Genomic DNA, 15,047 nt, shown 5'->3' with positions numbered 1-15,047 from the left:
GAAGTGTCAATGTTCTGCATATCATTTTATTTTGATTATTTGACCTATTGCATATATACATTGGGGGATTTGCTCAAATTCAGTAAACGCTCAGCAGTTTTTTGATGGAGAGGGACAGTGGGCACTGTTGCTTAAAATGTATTTTCTTCATATTTTATTTTCATATCATGCTTACATGATACATATTCTTTATTAGTTTTATTTATTTATGTATTATTCCAGCATAAGAGCAGTGCTGTGAACTGCTGCACAAGGGTCCCCCAACTGTTTCATCTTGCCATTGGGTGCAACACGTACTTTACATACGTCACAAACCCCGATTCATCCACTTGGCACATAACTGCTTGTAAAATGTATTGGGGCATGAGCTGTCTTTTGAATCTCAGAAGCCTATGCTCTGGTGGGAATGCTAGGATTATGTTTGTTATGATGTTTACATTGTATGTCACCGTGTGAAAAATTGACATTGTCTTTAGATGTGAACATTCATGTGGACTGACCATTCTGAATTCATTTTCAGGGCTCCACCATTAAGAACTTTAGAGTGGAAACATATGAAAGTAAACTAAATGTGACCCCTGTTTCTTCTTTTAATATGACCTTAACTACTCAGTTTCTTTATTCAACATGTTTTTTTTTATCATGATTGAGGTGATTCAAGTAATCTAAATAAAAATGAACAAATCCACACACAAATTAAAAGTATTTATTGAACAAATATAGACTGAACAATGAATAAAGAGTAGACAGATAAAAGATGAATGCACCAGAAATGGTCTTATTCAGAGTTGGATGATGATGACTTGCTGTATTTGACTGATATCTCCAAGCAGGCATTAATTATAAATGTAACAAAAAATCTTTGCTCCAAGTCTTGTTTAATTGTGAGGTATTCTTAGCTTGTTTTAAGGTTAAAAACAGATTTACAAAAAGCAGAAACAATTTTCACATATTTGAATAATTCCTTAAAACACAAGTTATAGTATAGCACAGTCCTGTTACAGTACATGGTTGATTATCATAGAGGAAAAACAACATAATTAAAATTAAAAAATAAAAGCCCCAAATTTACACATAAAAAAAATCTATAAACTCCAAGACCAGTTGGGATAACTGATATATAAAGTTGTCAGAAAGAGTAGTTTAAATTCAACCAAGAGAAACTTGCTCAGTCAGCAACCACATTAACCTTAAATAACAATTAAATTAGCAAGAGGGGATCCACTGTATACAGCAAGGTTTACACAATTATACACACTTGTGTCCAGCTACAACAAAGAAATGCTTTATTTAATTAAAAGTATCTCCACTAGTTTCTAAAATATTACGAACAACTGAAGGGGACTTTGTACAGAAAATAGGAAAACCTTATTCTTAGAAATACTTTAAACCCTGTGATTTATACTGGATACAAATGCAAAAAAAATCTGTCTTAAGTTTTAATAATCATCTGTAGAAAACAATCCCTTTAGAGTAAGCATCTCCTTAAATTGCAGCCTTAAACAAACAAATAAAAAGTTATGAAAAACAAAGGAAAAAGGGTCGCATTTGGAAACTACATCACGTTCGATGGGATATTACCGTTATAGTGCATTAGAAAGCTATGGTAATAACTGATATGGACTTTAATAAGTCTAAGCAAGCATGCACTATAAACATAACAGAATATTCAAGCAAAGTGGTGTACATCAGCACTATGGTTAGCACCTTAGGTAATTTACTTAGCACCATGCAATAGGGTGAGGAAGGGATAGAAGATGAAGGTTTTATTTTGATTCCTGTACCCACTCTCCTCTCTCCCATGGCTCAGTTCTCTAAGGATTGCCTGTACCTGTAGTCTGTTTGCCGTAAATAGAGTGGGTGACACTCATTAGAAAATAATACTTCTATTTTTAATCATAAATGAGGAAGCAAGAAACTAGCGCCATAATCCACAGTTAGAGAGGATTTAGTGAAACACTACTGAGAACTAGAGCTCTATACTTTTCTTCTTCCTCAATCTGACATTTAATCTCCACCTAAACCTCCCCAAACATCAGTGGCATACGATTCAATAACAGATGAGTAATAACTTCTGCAAGTAGTATCAAACGCACTAACTTACTTCATGTGGACAGCTTGCATGCGTTGGTTTGTGGCCTTTTACTGAGAGCTGAATGGTTGCTTCTATTTCTTCCACATCAAGGAGGAAACTGAAATCTTTCATTTCTGGCACTTGTGAACATACATGCGATTTCTGCTCAGTTTAAGCAAACAAGTGTTTTTCTGGATTATTTAACCTAAGCAAGATCATGAGGAGATGAGCACCAAAGGCAAATAAACTGGTACCCCTGAAATATCCTTCCATATAAGATCCAAATATTTAATTATCTTCTCATTTTCTATTGCACTTAAGAGATTATTTCTTTACATAAGATATACATGTATAAAAGTAAATAATAGAGCACATATATAGATATATATATGTACATTAACATTATTCCAATTGCTTTAATTCTCTGTTGACAGAATTGTATTTCTGGTATTTAAAAAAAATAATACACGCAGTATACAGACTGTATACAGTTAAAAAAAAAAACAATAAGTTACTATGAATGTCCGCTGCTGAACGTGGCCTTGCTCTCCCTTCACTTAATGTTCTGGAGACATTGTGTGGCCTTTATTTTCAAGGCGCCCATGTGGATATCCTTCTTGAGGAGCTTCAAGAGGCTTTTGCTGTACTGAGAAGCCATTAGTGCAAGAACTCCCCTGCTCCTCTTCAGCTCCTGTTTGTACACCCTTGCCCTTTTGCTTCCTCCCTCTGTATCTGCAGTCCAACGGGAGTTTGGTATTGAAGCGGGATCCGTTTTGGGGTGGTGGCTAATTCTCACTTTGACAGTGTTTGGCTATGATTTCAAGCCTGCTTTGGTCCCTGCGCCTGTGTTAATGTGTCTTGCAGGGGCGGCCGTCCAATCCTCCATGCTCAACTTACACTGTGGCCCTCACAAGAAGCAAACCGGACCTATTTCTAGATGGTAATGTGAGCTGGGACTAGTTTTAGGGAGGTTGTAGACGTCGATGACAGGGAGCAAAGTGGGGTCCAAGTAATGGAAGACAAAATGGGTCTGGTGCCAGCGCCCATCTTTAATCTGGAAGTTAAAAAACAACCATAAAACATATAGGTACATCTTATTCAATAACTAATTTTGGAATACTATGAGAGCCTGAATTCTGCTTTGATATAATTCAAAAGTATCTTATTCCTACCCAGCAGGAATCCTCCAAAACGTCAGGCTCAAGCTCTCCTCCCACCTCGAACACCTCCCCAGTCCAGGCCTTGAATTTCACAGACTCCTCAGCAACTGGCTGATTCTCAGCTGACCTCCAAACAGAGACGTTCAGGCAGTGGATGATGACGTGCTGAATGGCCTCTGAGCTCAGCAGGTGCAGGAAGTTCATCTGGACACGACCAACACTGACTGTTGGCTGCAAACATGAAGGGTTAGGGTTAGGATTAACAAGTTTGTTTTGTGCCAATGTGTGGAATATCAATACGGTTGCCATTGTGTCTTGTATACCTTGGTCACTGTTATTGGTTTAAGGCAAGTCTGTCCCCCTCCAGTAAAGTTGCAAGAGACTTCTATGGTGTCTGATGAGCAACCCAGGTTGGGATCAATCCAATAAGTGCCTAAAAAAAAGAGATAACTTTTAGATAACTAAAAATAAATTTGCTCACCATCCCAGTATCCAGCACAACATTTCCCCTCACCATCATTTAACTTCTGTTCACAGCTGTGCAGGTCCCTGCAGATGCGGGCGGGGTTGTCCCGAGTGCCCAGCGGGTTCTTCAGGCTCTGGATCAGGTTACTGAGGTAGTGAAGGGTCTTAAAGATCTCTGCGCCCTGGTCCAGCATTGGCAGGTCCATCACTGGCTTATTCTAGAGAACAAACACAAAAACAAACAAACAAACAAACAAACAAAAGTCTGTAGGGTTTCAACATATACAAAACCAAAATACTACAAAGAAAAATCATATTCAACTAACCTCAGTCCTGCGGGGGGTGGGTGGATCAACAAACAAAAGACCATCTTCTTTCTGTTGTACAATAATAAAATCTTACTTTTACTTCTATTATCAGTGCCACAGTAACTTAGTGAACAACACATTACAGCCTATTACTGAAGACCTATTACATGTAATGAAATCAGAAAACGTAACATGACTTACAAATGACAGAGGGACACCTGGGGGACCCTAAAGAGAGAAAATAATTACTTAGACAATGATTCTTGCACCATAAAGTTATATATGTGGTTTAACCCATAACAGTGGAAAACTTACTGGAAGTCCAGGGGGTCCACGTGGTCCAGGGGACCCCTAATAAAGAAAAGAAATGTACATACTTCATGAACTTCTACGCTCTCATTGAAGTGTCCTCTGTAAAATACAATACAAACAAAGACAATTCTATACAAACATACCCTTGGACCTTGAAATCCCTGTTCGGAGAGAGAGAAGACATATTTTGAGCCCAAATATCGTCATCAGTTCCACTCTTCAAATACAATACACACAATGTAATAACAAAAAACTGAAAACAAGACTCACAGTCTCCCCATGGTTGCCCTTCTCTCCTCGAGGACCCTATAAGTAGATGTACACAATGCAGTCAGTGTACTTAGGTATAACAGTGAAGACAAATGTGAAAGCTTACTTCAAGTATGACATACCACAGTTCCACGGGGACCTATAATTCCCACAGGGCCAGCGACTCCTCCTCTGCCCTGTAGGAGAGAAACAAAAATCTGAGTGTAAAATAAGGCTGCAGTGCATTTTCCCAGTCTACTCTACGTTATCAATCCACTCACCATTACACCCTGTGGTCCCTTTGGTCCCCGTATGCCCTTTGGCCCAAAGTCTCCTGAAGACCCCTGTAAACAGCAGCAATAAATATTTGAAGCACTCATGACATGCTTTGTACACCTGTTTGAAGCTGTGATACTTAGTGTCATTTTTCTTTGCTTCATCATGGGACATCTGACATCAACTAACTGTTTGCCTATTGAACGCAGTGATTCCAGCTGTCCTATAAGAGTATGGCCTTAGGTTCACTGTTGTGCTTTTAATAGAACACAATACGTCTTTATTCTCATTTCAACAAGACACAGATGGAATGTGTTCTTTGGATGGGAAAGAAGCTTTGTCTCGTATTTATATGCATGATGAATGCAGTGTTAGCGTTTTAAATCACAAAACTATTATTGAAATTCCTGGATACTGACTGTTCCAGGACAGATTAAAAGAAGTAATCCACAAGCAGGGCGTGAGAGAAATCATGAAAGTTGGTTGTTCATAAATGGGATCTTGTGACAGGAGAAAAGAGCTTGCAAACTGGAATCACTTAGACCCAAAGTGCAGAAGCTGTAAGGAGCAGCTCTTAAAGTTTCTTCTATAAATAGTGATACATTCATTGGAGGCTTTAAACTGTGTGTAACATTTCATATTTAGTTATATATTAATAACACTGACTCGCTTGTTCAAACAAACATGCAATTATTGTCAATACAATAGACCATGTCCTGCAAAATCTAGATGATGCAAAAACAGAAGCAAGAAGCCCTGTTTGTGGAAACTTTCTAGAAAAGTTCCACCAGCTTTAATTAGTTCTATTAAGGGAGAAGTGGTGAAACAAACTGCTCGGAGCTGAAACAACTCTAAATGAGGCTTAAAAATGGCTCATTTAATGCTTCATTACCTCTCAAATTGACATCTTAACTGTTTTTTGTTGCACGTGTTTGTAGCTGTTTACCCATATGGAAGTGCTATTGGGATTAACTACAACGATTTGTGATGAAAAATGGAACTTTTAAAATAAACTGCTTGCATAGGTCACACAAAATGAGAACATTTCTATCATCCAATGGAGAACACAAGGCTGGGCTTCAACGGCTCCAATGGCTGCACATATTTTAACAGCATTAGGTAACTTTTGTTTGTTTTATATTCATTAGAAATGTGGAAGATTGTGTTGCTCTTTGGTCTGAAACATACCCGTGGCCCAAATTCTCCCAGAATTCCTGGAAAACCTTGCACCCCTGAATCGCCCTAAACAAGAAATAAATCAAGGATAAGAATACTCCAGATCTCACTCTCAGTATACTTTTTGTTAACATATACTGTATTTCCGGCTACGTACAGGTTGTCCTTTAGATCCTTGGTCTCCCTGTGGCCCCTGTGATCCCATTCCACCTCTGAAGCCTCTTTTCCCTGGAGAGCCACTCTGTCCTCGAAGACCCTGCTCACCCTGAAGACATGCGTCATGATCATTTATGCCAATACAGAGCTTGTATGCTTCATTTCTAAGTTTATAAATATAGCTACCGCTCACTCAGAAGAACTTCAGCAATTCTTTGTTTCTATTTATTGTTTAGCTCAGATGCTATTGAGCATACTTTATTGCCCTCTTACCTTTGGTCCAATGGCCCCTTGATCTCCCGGGAGTCCTATAACACCAGCTTTACCACGTGCACCAGCTTTACCAGGAAGACCTGCCTCCCCATCATCGCCATGCTCCCCCTTGATACACGATGAGAAAGAGAGCGAGGCATTAAAATGACTAATTAATTAATTAATCCAACTGCTGGTTCATTCGCTGGTTTAATGATTCAATGAGCTTCCTGCAGGACAAACAAGGCAGAGAAGTCCAAAAAAATTCATCAAGTTGTTGGTCTGTCCAACATATTCAAATGATGAATAAAAATGAATACTTCTAAGCAGTTCTGTAGACGGGCGGCTGTACAACAGATCAGTGAAGAAGTCTCACCGGCATGCCTTTACTGCCATCTTTTCCTGGGACTCCATCCACCCCGGGCGCACCCTCCGGCCCCTCTGGGCCCACCACGCCTCTGGGACCAGGAGGACCAACCCCACCCTGAGGGGAGAACAAAAGGCTCATCAGATAACTAGAGTGAGCATGAGTGTCTGCTACATACCAGTCTCTGATGCATCATTTAAATCTGTTTCCACATACAAAAGAAAAACATCACTTTCAACATCATTTTTTACATTATCACACATTTATGTTTGTTTTTTTTTCTGATTTCCAAAAATATGTGTCATGAATACAAAAATTTTGACAGCAGGGAGTTTGCAAGCCTAATCAATTCCATAATAAAACATTATAGTGCAATAATGTGATTCTGGATGCACAAAAGAAATATCATACCTCTGGTCCCTTGGCTCCTTTTTGTCCTGACTGACCCTTTTTGCCTTTCTGGCCCTGAAAATACAGAAAAGGGATTTCAATTGTTCAATAATTGCACATTATTTTTGATCAACTAGTGCCTTCTTGTACTGAAATGTGTTCAAAGTTGCATGCCATTTTACTCTCAGACCAAAACAGAAACTAACTACACAATACTGCTGTAATATTGCACGAATGAAACTTCCGGATAGTTGATGACCACTCGATCCCTCTGATTATGTACAATATTAGGTAGTTTTCCTAACCTTGCATGAGACCTGTTGCTATTAGTGTAACTCCTCAACCTAAATGTCAGTAAAGTCAGCCAAATATAGTTGTTTTATGTGAGTTTAGCTCTCACAACAACTTCAGCATACATCCTATATAAGCACGCAGTGGTGGAAGAAGTTATCAGATCTTTTGCTGAAGTAAAAATAACACCACAACACAAAAATGTTTCAAGGAGATTCAAATAGTATAGTAGTTCAAAACTAAGGACTGAGGTAGCAGCGCTTACACATACTTAAACGTTAGAGTACTCATTATACAGAACAACTCATTTCAAAGTAGCTGTAGTTATTTTTTTAGTAAGTATCATATTTTTACACTTTTTGAGGTTTGTTAAGGAAGTATTAAAAACCATCAAGTTTGAATTTTAAGTATGTGGTTGGTGATTTCACTTCTTTTTCTGAGGAAATCTTCTGTACCTAAACAAATTAACATTTTTGGCAAATATTTTTTGAGGTTTATTGATCACATTTGCCAGTATTACTAGTAATGGACAGATTTTTTTTATCAGATTTGCTTTAATTTTTCTTGTTGCAGCATTGCCCAATTTAAAAGTGTTCAACTGTTCGTGCCAATCCAGGTTAGGATTGGGCATTGGATTAGGATTACTAATGCTTTTCCTTCAGACATCACATCATTGTAACACACAAATTCATACATACACAAACGCATAAACCAACAATAACAACAGGCAGATGCATAAACAAGAAATAGCAAAAGTACTAACCCTACAAAATTGTATCCAATTAGACAATATCCAGAGATGTATAGTAACGAAGTAGAACTACTTCACTACTCTACTTAAGTACTAAAATGCTGTATCTGTACTCTACTGGAGTATTATTTTTTTCTCCTACTTCCACTTTTACTTCAGTACATATTTTCAATGAGTTTAGTACTTTTACTCCGATACATTTTTTATGTGCTGCATCGTTACTCGTTATTATAAATGCACACATAAAAACGTACACTCATTCATGCACAAACACACCCACACGCATACAAACACGCAAACATACATATACAAACACACACAGAGAGACACATAAGCATGCACACAGTTTAAGAAGGGGAAAAGTTGTAGAGAAAAAAAAGCACAAGCAGGGAAGAGAGGGGAGGGATGCTTTAAATGGAGAGGGGACATGCTTGATCTGTTTGTTCACAAAGAGTTAAGCCCAGTGTTTTCAGGTGTTCTAATCACTTTTTGTTTTTACATGACATTTGTATTTGTATGTGGCCTACTGGCCTTGAGATTTTTTGACAAGTTGAAAGAAAATGACAAGGATGAAAAGAAAATGTGTAATGTGTGAAGTGATGGGAGATGCGTTAAAGGGGGTAGGGACATACTTGCCAATACATATTCTTTCGCTCAAAAGAGTTAAGCTCAATGTTTAAAGGTGCTCTTGTACATTCCGCTGTACTGCTGTTACAGCCAAACATTTTGAATAATATAAACAATTTGATTTTGAAACTTTCGACTGATTTCTTTAATAACTACATTACACAATACTTTTACTTTTACTTTCAGTACTTGAGTAGTAATTTTAAAAATAAACTACTTGCAATACTTAAGTACAAAACATGTTTAATACTTTAGTACTTCCACTTAAGTACGGTGCTTAAAGAGCACTTCTACTTCTACTCAAGTCACCTTTTTGATAAAGTACTTGTACTTCTACTCAAGTCTGAATCGCTAGTACTTTAAACATGTATGACAATATCCATAAATAGATTTGTATTCTAACCCTCAAGTCCAATGCACTCACTAAAAAGGACTCATCAAACTGTAATTCCTTAGACACACACACACACACACGCCCTCTACATCACACAGCAAACAAATGCTTTTATATTGACATCCTTACTTGATCTCCTTTAGCCCCTTTGGGTCCTTGCCGCCCTCGAGGCCCAGGGTGCCCCTGAAATTGACAGTTATGTAAATGAAAGCATATAAAAACAATCTGTGTTAAAATACACCAGTTTTGTACGTGTAGACCAGAACAGGGGGTGGAAATCACATGTTTTTGACACTCACTGGTTGTCCAGGAGCTCCAGGTCTACCTCGTTCTCCGTCAACACCAATTTGACCCTTAAATGGTACAGCTGAATATTAACCCCACAAAACAAAACAACTGAATAAAATTCTTTTGAAATAATCAGGAGTGATGGTGCTTACTTTGTACCCTGGGTCCCCTGGTTCACCTCTCTCTCCTCTGTCACCTGGGGGTCCCTGATAAAAGAGGAAACGTGTGAGTTAACTGCAAATGATTCAGTTCCTGTAAAAGAAGACAAACAACAAAGGGAGGAAGACAAGTAAGTCAAGCGTGTCTTACTATGTCACCTGGAGCACCAGGGGGACCCTCTTCCTTCCTGTCATCTCCCTGCTCACCCTGCAGATACAAATCAGAACAGAGAGAATGCTTCATGTAAGACACAAACTTCTGATGCTTTTGAGCTTCTGGGCTCTACCACCTGACACAACTGGCTGACGCTGGGGTCAAACTGACCATCAGAGTAAAGATACAGGAGAAGATCAATGTTGCACATAAAGTGAATGAGGTGTACCTTTTCACCTTTTGGTCCTGGAGACCCCATGGGGCCCTGTGGTCCCCGATGGCCCTGTGATGACAGACATCCAGAAATCATGCTATGTAAAATGACTACACCAAATAACCATGACAGACTAGTTTAATAATGTCCACTCATGTCCAAAGACCTTTAACAAAGTGATTATACCTCATAACCTAGAAGACCGGGTTCCCCCTGTTGACCCATTCGACCAGGAGCACCCTATATAAACAAATGGCATCGTCAATCACACTACCAATTACATAATATCAAATCAAGACCTTGCACTTCAAGTGAATATTTTTTAATCATAACCGTTCCACTTTACCACATGTCCAATAGTTCCTCTGGACCCTTTTGGCCCAACAAAACCTGGCGGTCCAGTCTTTCCCACGGTCCCAGTTTCTCCGAGGTGACCCAGATGGCCTTTTGCACCCTAGAAATACACAAAGAAGTTACAGGAAAGCTGATAGCAACAAATTTCCATTTAATCCTTCGGAGTTTGTGAGGTTATCAAAGGATCTGTTATCTGTTTTCAGCGATCATGTTGATGATAATACCTTTGACCCTGGTTTGCCTCGTTCCCCAATTTTGCCAGACTTTCCTTCAGGACCCTAAGGAAAAAAAAATGAACAAAAAACACAAAGAAAAAGCTTAGGTTGAGATTGAGAGTCTAAAGGTCAGTTTACGGCACGGTGCGTGTGACCTTCAGCACAAAGACAGGCGACTTACCCTGACGCCAGTGAGTCCAGGACTACCAGGTGGACCCTCCTTTCCCTTTAGCCCAATTTCACCTTTTTCGCCGTTGTCACCCTCCTGACCCATGTCACCTTTTTCACCCTGATCATATGTGCACAAAAAGAAGTCTCTGCTTAATATTCTATACCCTAAACGGCAGCTGTGTTTTGGACTTGTTGCCTGTATAGACTAATTATTCAACATCAAGAATATCATAGAGAAACTGTTCACCTTGGTTCCATCAGGACCAGCTGGACCAGCTTCTCCCTCTAAGCCTGGCTCTCCCTTTACACAGGAATACATACACGAGACCATGAAATCAACAGTGGCTCCAACTGGAAAGGTTAATATCTGATAGTTTATTCAAAATATTAAAATATATGTTATTTTGAGCATACCCTCTGTCCTATCAGACCTTGCTCTCCGATGTTCCCAGCAGGTCCAATTGCTCCCTGTTGTTTAAAAACACAAATAACCTTGGGTTAAATCCTTGAATCTGACAAGATACACCCAGGTAAAACAGCAAATTTCAATGTCTCACTTTTTCCCCAAGCTCGCCCGGCAGCCCTGGCTCACCCACTTTTCCTGGTGGACCCTTTTAAAAGATGAAGAGAGGAAAATGCAGAATGAGTTTGGTCAAAAATGAAGCGCTAAATACTCTGTGGCATCACATATGATATATGTATCAAGGGTGTGTTCCTTTAAGTATCGCAATGTGAAAGCTCAGACTGAAAACTGAAATGACTGTTATTGATCCACTGGCAGAAGCTAAACAACACATGTCACATATTTGGTCATTTAGTCTTCACAATAGCCTTTTTGTCTGTGCAGATTAACATCAAGACATGTGGAGTATGGATGCATCCTTGTGTTTAACCACATGCACAAGTATTTGCGTGAGTGTATTTGTAATGTTGCTCACCTTTTGACCAATTTCTCCTAACAGTCCTACAGTCCCAGGTGGCCCAGCTGGTCCCTATAAGTGACAAGACAGGTACTTGAGCAATAATTATACTAGAACTGTCGAATAAAAATCAGCTTTAGTTTAATTTATGCAAAAAGTAGGAAATCTCTGCCGAACGTTTATTGTGATTGAGCCAACTGCAAATAGATCTGCCAGCCATCTGTACTCAGTTTGGTTCTGAATGCAGTTGCTAAACGTACTTCTAAATCACTGATGTTCTACCATGATTACTTATTGACCGCTGTGGATGTGAATGATGATAATTGCCCTGTTGACTCGCATTTAATCCAAACAATAATAATGATACAACTGTGGTCTTTTATTCACATTCCTGGTTGCATGCCCAAAGGAAGACAAGAACAGGACATAAGTGTTTAGTCTATAAGTGAAAGCAGTTGCACAGGGAAATAGTTTAGTGCATGGGACATTAAGCAAGAGATGCCCACTTTATCTAATAGGAAACAGGAGAATATCAGCCTGTGATTCCTCCAGACGAATGAAAACAAAGAGGCACTGGGGGCCTGTTTCTAATAGGGTAAGCTAAGTTCAGCACGCATGCAAACTGACACATTATTTATGCTTCTTCTTCAGTTAACAACTCACAAAATCATCATCTTTGAAAACTGTTTTCATTAATGCAATATTTAGATCTACTTCTACAATTAGGGCATCTCTTTTTAAAGGCTAAAATCTCCCATTTTACTTGCAGCTCACTTTCTCACCACCACAGAACAAATATGTGCAGGATGAGACAATTCTCTGGCTGCTCTGCAGGAAACATTTAATACAGGCAAATATATCTTTAATAAGCTCAAATATATGTCTCATAAACTACCCCCTGGCTGTTACACTCTGGATTAACAAGACTGGGCAGAGTGAACAGGTTTGCTGTTTCATACCAAAGAGAATCTTATAAAGCCACATAGGACAATCTTGATAAGAGGAGTGTTAATATTGTAAGGAATGGGCCGCAAAATAGAAACTGAATGAGATGGAACTGAGAGATCTGAGGAAAACAATATATAACAGAGGAGGCATAAAGATTAGGAGAAAGGCAGATAAATGTCTGAAATGCTGGAAATACCGGCTCGCCCGCTATTCCCTTGTCCCCGGGAGGTCCAGAAGGCCCTTGGATTCCCTGAGGACAGAAATATCAGTGAGCTTAGATCACAGGTACTGTTGGTACTAACATATCATCACATGGCTCTTGTAAAGTTTTTCCAGAGCTGATTACACTTAGCCCTAATTTCCTCTGTTTTTTGAAGGTGTCAACAATACAATATGTTTAAGATTCCACAATGCGCTGTAAAATAAAACAGTACAACAAAATAATACAGTATACACAGAGTTTAATGTATCAAATCATTTCTCTGTCTGATAATCTTTTATATTATATGTATACTGTTCATAGTTTGAAGGTAAGGAACTCACAGGAAAACCTTTTGGCCCAGTTTCTCCTGGCTCTCCAATCTTTCCCTGGGGGGACAAGATGAAAAACAGAAGAATAAAAAAAGAGAGGATTAATGAGTTCAGTGGTCATCAGTGCTAAATCTGTGCTTTTTATAAAGTAATAGTTCAAACCTGATCCAAGCATTTTATCAGATAAAGTGACATGGACTTTTATGGTTTATTGTAGACAAGCTCTTCATCAATATTTGTTGTTTATGCAATATCGACACATGAGGAGAATATCTGATCTTCAAACATAATAGGGACAAAAGCTGGAGCCGTGTGATGTTGTGGCTTCCATTTCTATGTACAATATTTTCTCTCCTTCTCTGCCATTGATGTAATTCAAAATCTTTCCACTTCCCTGGAAGTTAATATGCAAACTCCTCTGTTAGATTTACAAACCTTTTGAAAATAAAAACAGAAGAATCAGCAACAGATGCCATAACATTTTTAAAAGTGAAGCATAGTTTGTAGAAGTTTAAGTGCAGCCACAGTAAATGTTCTCAAATCCAATCAATTAGTGGAAAAAAGCAAAGCAAAGCAACTCAATCCTTAATCGTTTTATATCTAAATCTGGCCAGAAGTTTGCAGAAAACCAGTAAATAACTTTGTTTTTTTTCTTCTTTCTTCTTCTAAATCCTGCTGATGTTTTACCCCTCGAAAGGAACATAAGTGCCAAACAAATATATGAGAAGGAGGACTGACAAAGTAGAGAGGTGCCCAAGAGCTTTACCTGTGATCCAGGGAAACCTATTTTTCCTGGAGGACCATCAAGACCCTGTAGAGAGAGGGAAGGGTGAGAGATAGCCAGTGTCAATTTATTGTATTATACATTTCCTGCCATTCAAGTAGAAGGAGAAAACACACAGCTTCCTTTACAGTTTTTCCCATTTAAGGGTTCTGCGTGAAGAATAAAACATTTTTGATACACATTTTATGCTATTTCAATGTCATTCATCTACATAATTTGACTTTGTGACCTACCGTCTTGCCCTCTAACCCCATCTCTCCCGTTGGACCGTCAGGCCCTATCGCTCCCTGAAACACAAGACAGCTGTCACTTCACCAACAGAGGTCACTGTAACACTGCCAGACGGCCACAACATGCCGTAAACAAACATTGCTCTATAGCGTGACACCAACAGCAACTACACAGCAAAGGCTGTGTGAGGTTTGCAACGTCTAAACTACACTTATCAGGAAAAATAGGAAAGCATGTTATCTAATCTATAAAAGTAGATGTAAAAGGCTTGATGTAAAAGAAACAGCCTCTATTGGGTGACACGTGTCAGAAAAATGCATTGATCTATGACTTGCATTAATGCTGTAATAGATTCAGTATACAGATACATATAATTCACACTTCAACACACACTGACAGAAAAGTCAGCCTGTTTAGATTACATGGGTGCAACTGTCAAACATGGTTAATCTAAGGCCTCCTACTCCAGTGAGCAGACATGATAAATGGGAGCCAGGCAGTGGACCAATACAGTCCATCTGCTTTGCACCTGCACACAGACAAGTTTCTCATCTACTCTCTGGAAGATGCTGGCTCAATGAAACTGACAACATGCTGACTGACTGATAGGAATGGGGAAATTCTTAGGTCAAACTCATGTTACACTGGTTGTAAATAAGTGTTTTTTATTCTGTTTAAACTGCTGTACTTCTCAGGATAATAAACAATTTAAAGAAAAATCTAATAGAACATGACACAGCAACAAAGGAAGCCTTGCTGTTTGAGCGATTGATGACCGTACGCGGTGGGAGTTTGGCCCATAGAAAACACCACTAGCTGAAGTGCTCTAAG

The 15,047-nt window shown here is 38.9% G+C and overlaps 1 protein-coding gene across 1 annotated transcript in view; it reads right to left on the bottom strand.

Moving 5' to 3' along the window:
- Positions 1 to 692: 692 nt before the first annotated feature.
- Positions 693 to 15,047, bottom strand: part of col27a1a (collagen, type XXVII, alpha 1a) — a 71,471-nt gene continuing 57,116 nt past the window's right edge. Inside the window, exons 29-61 of the mRNA XM_075455292.1 lie at positions 14,219 to 14,272; positions 13,968 to 14,012; positions 13,214 to 13,258; positions 12,867 to 12,920; positions 11,741 to 11,794; positions 11,360 to 11,413; positions 11,217 to 11,270; positions 11,050 to 11,103; positions 10,813 to 10,920; positions 10,641 to 10,694; positions 10,409 to 10,516; positions 10,249 to 10,302; positions 10,078 to 10,131; positions 9,846 to 9,902; positions 9,689 to 9,742; positions 9,548 to 9,601; positions 9,378 to 9,431; positions 7,207 to 7,260; positions 6,805 to 6,912; positions 6,450 to 6,557; positions 6,178 to 6,285; positions 6,033 to 6,086; positions 4,850 to 4,912; positions 4,712 to 4,765; positions 4,590 to 4,625; positions 4,463 to 4,480; positions 4,323 to 4,358; positions 4,209 to 4,235; positions 4,026 to 4,076; positions 3,749 to 3,917; positions 3,558 to 3,667; positions 3,247 to 3,465; positions 693 to 3,128 (exon numbers count right to left, since the gene is read on the bottom strand). Of these exons, the coding sequence (XP_075311407.1) occupies positions 2,982 to 3,128; positions 3,247 to 3,465; positions 3,558 to 3,667; positions 3,749 to 3,917; positions 4,026 to 4,076; positions 4,209 to 4,235; positions 4,323 to 4,358; positions 4,463 to 4,480; positions 4,590 to 4,625; positions 4,712 to 4,765; positions 4,850 to 4,912; positions 6,033 to 6,086; positions 6,178 to 6,285; positions 6,450 to 6,557; positions 6,805 to 6,912; positions 7,207 to 7,260; positions 9,378 to 9,431; positions 9,548 to 9,601; positions 9,689 to 9,742; positions 9,846 to 9,902; positions 10,078 to 10,131; positions 10,249 to 10,302; positions 10,409 to 10,516; positions 10,641 to 10,694; positions 10,813 to 10,920; positions 11,050 to 11,103; positions 11,217 to 11,270; positions 11,360 to 11,413; positions 11,741 to 11,794; positions 12,867 to 12,920; positions 13,214 to 13,258; positions 13,968 to 14,012; positions 14,219 to 14,272 (2,373 nt within the window). The 3' untranslated portion in view covers positions 693 to 2,981. The remainder of the gene's footprint in view (positions 3,129 to 3,246; positions 3,466 to 3,557; positions 3,668 to 3,748; positions 3,918 to 4,025; positions 4,077 to 4,208; positions 4,236 to 4,322; positions 4,359 to 4,462; positions 4,481 to 4,589; positions 4,626 to 4,711; positions 4,766 to 4,849; positions 4,913 to 6,032; positions 6,087 to 6,177; positions 6,286 to 6,449; positions 6,558 to 6,804; positions 6,913 to 7,206; positions 7,261 to 9,377; positions 9,432 to 9,547; positions 9,602 to 9,688; positions 9,743 to 9,845; positions 9,903 to 10,077; positions 10,132 to 10,248; positions 10,303 to 10,408; positions 10,517 to 10,640; positions 10,695 to 10,812; positions 10,921 to 11,049; positions 11,104 to 11,216; positions 11,271 to 11,359; positions 11,414 to 11,740; positions 11,795 to 12,866; positions 12,921 to 13,213; positions 13,259 to 13,967; positions 14,013 to 14,218; positions 14,273 to 15,047) is intronic.

The sequence above is a fragment of the Odontesthes bonariensis genome, chromosome 22, assembly GCF_027942865.1.
Source record: "Odontesthes bonariensis isolate fOdoBon6 chromosome 22, fOdoBon6.hap1, whole genome shotgun sequence".
In the NCBI taxonomy this organism is placed as follows: Eukaryota; Metazoa; Chordata; class Actinopteri; order Atheriniformes; family Atherinopsidae; genus Odontesthes; species Odontesthes bonariensis.
This window is presented reverse-complemented; position numbering and strand designations above follow the sequence as displayed.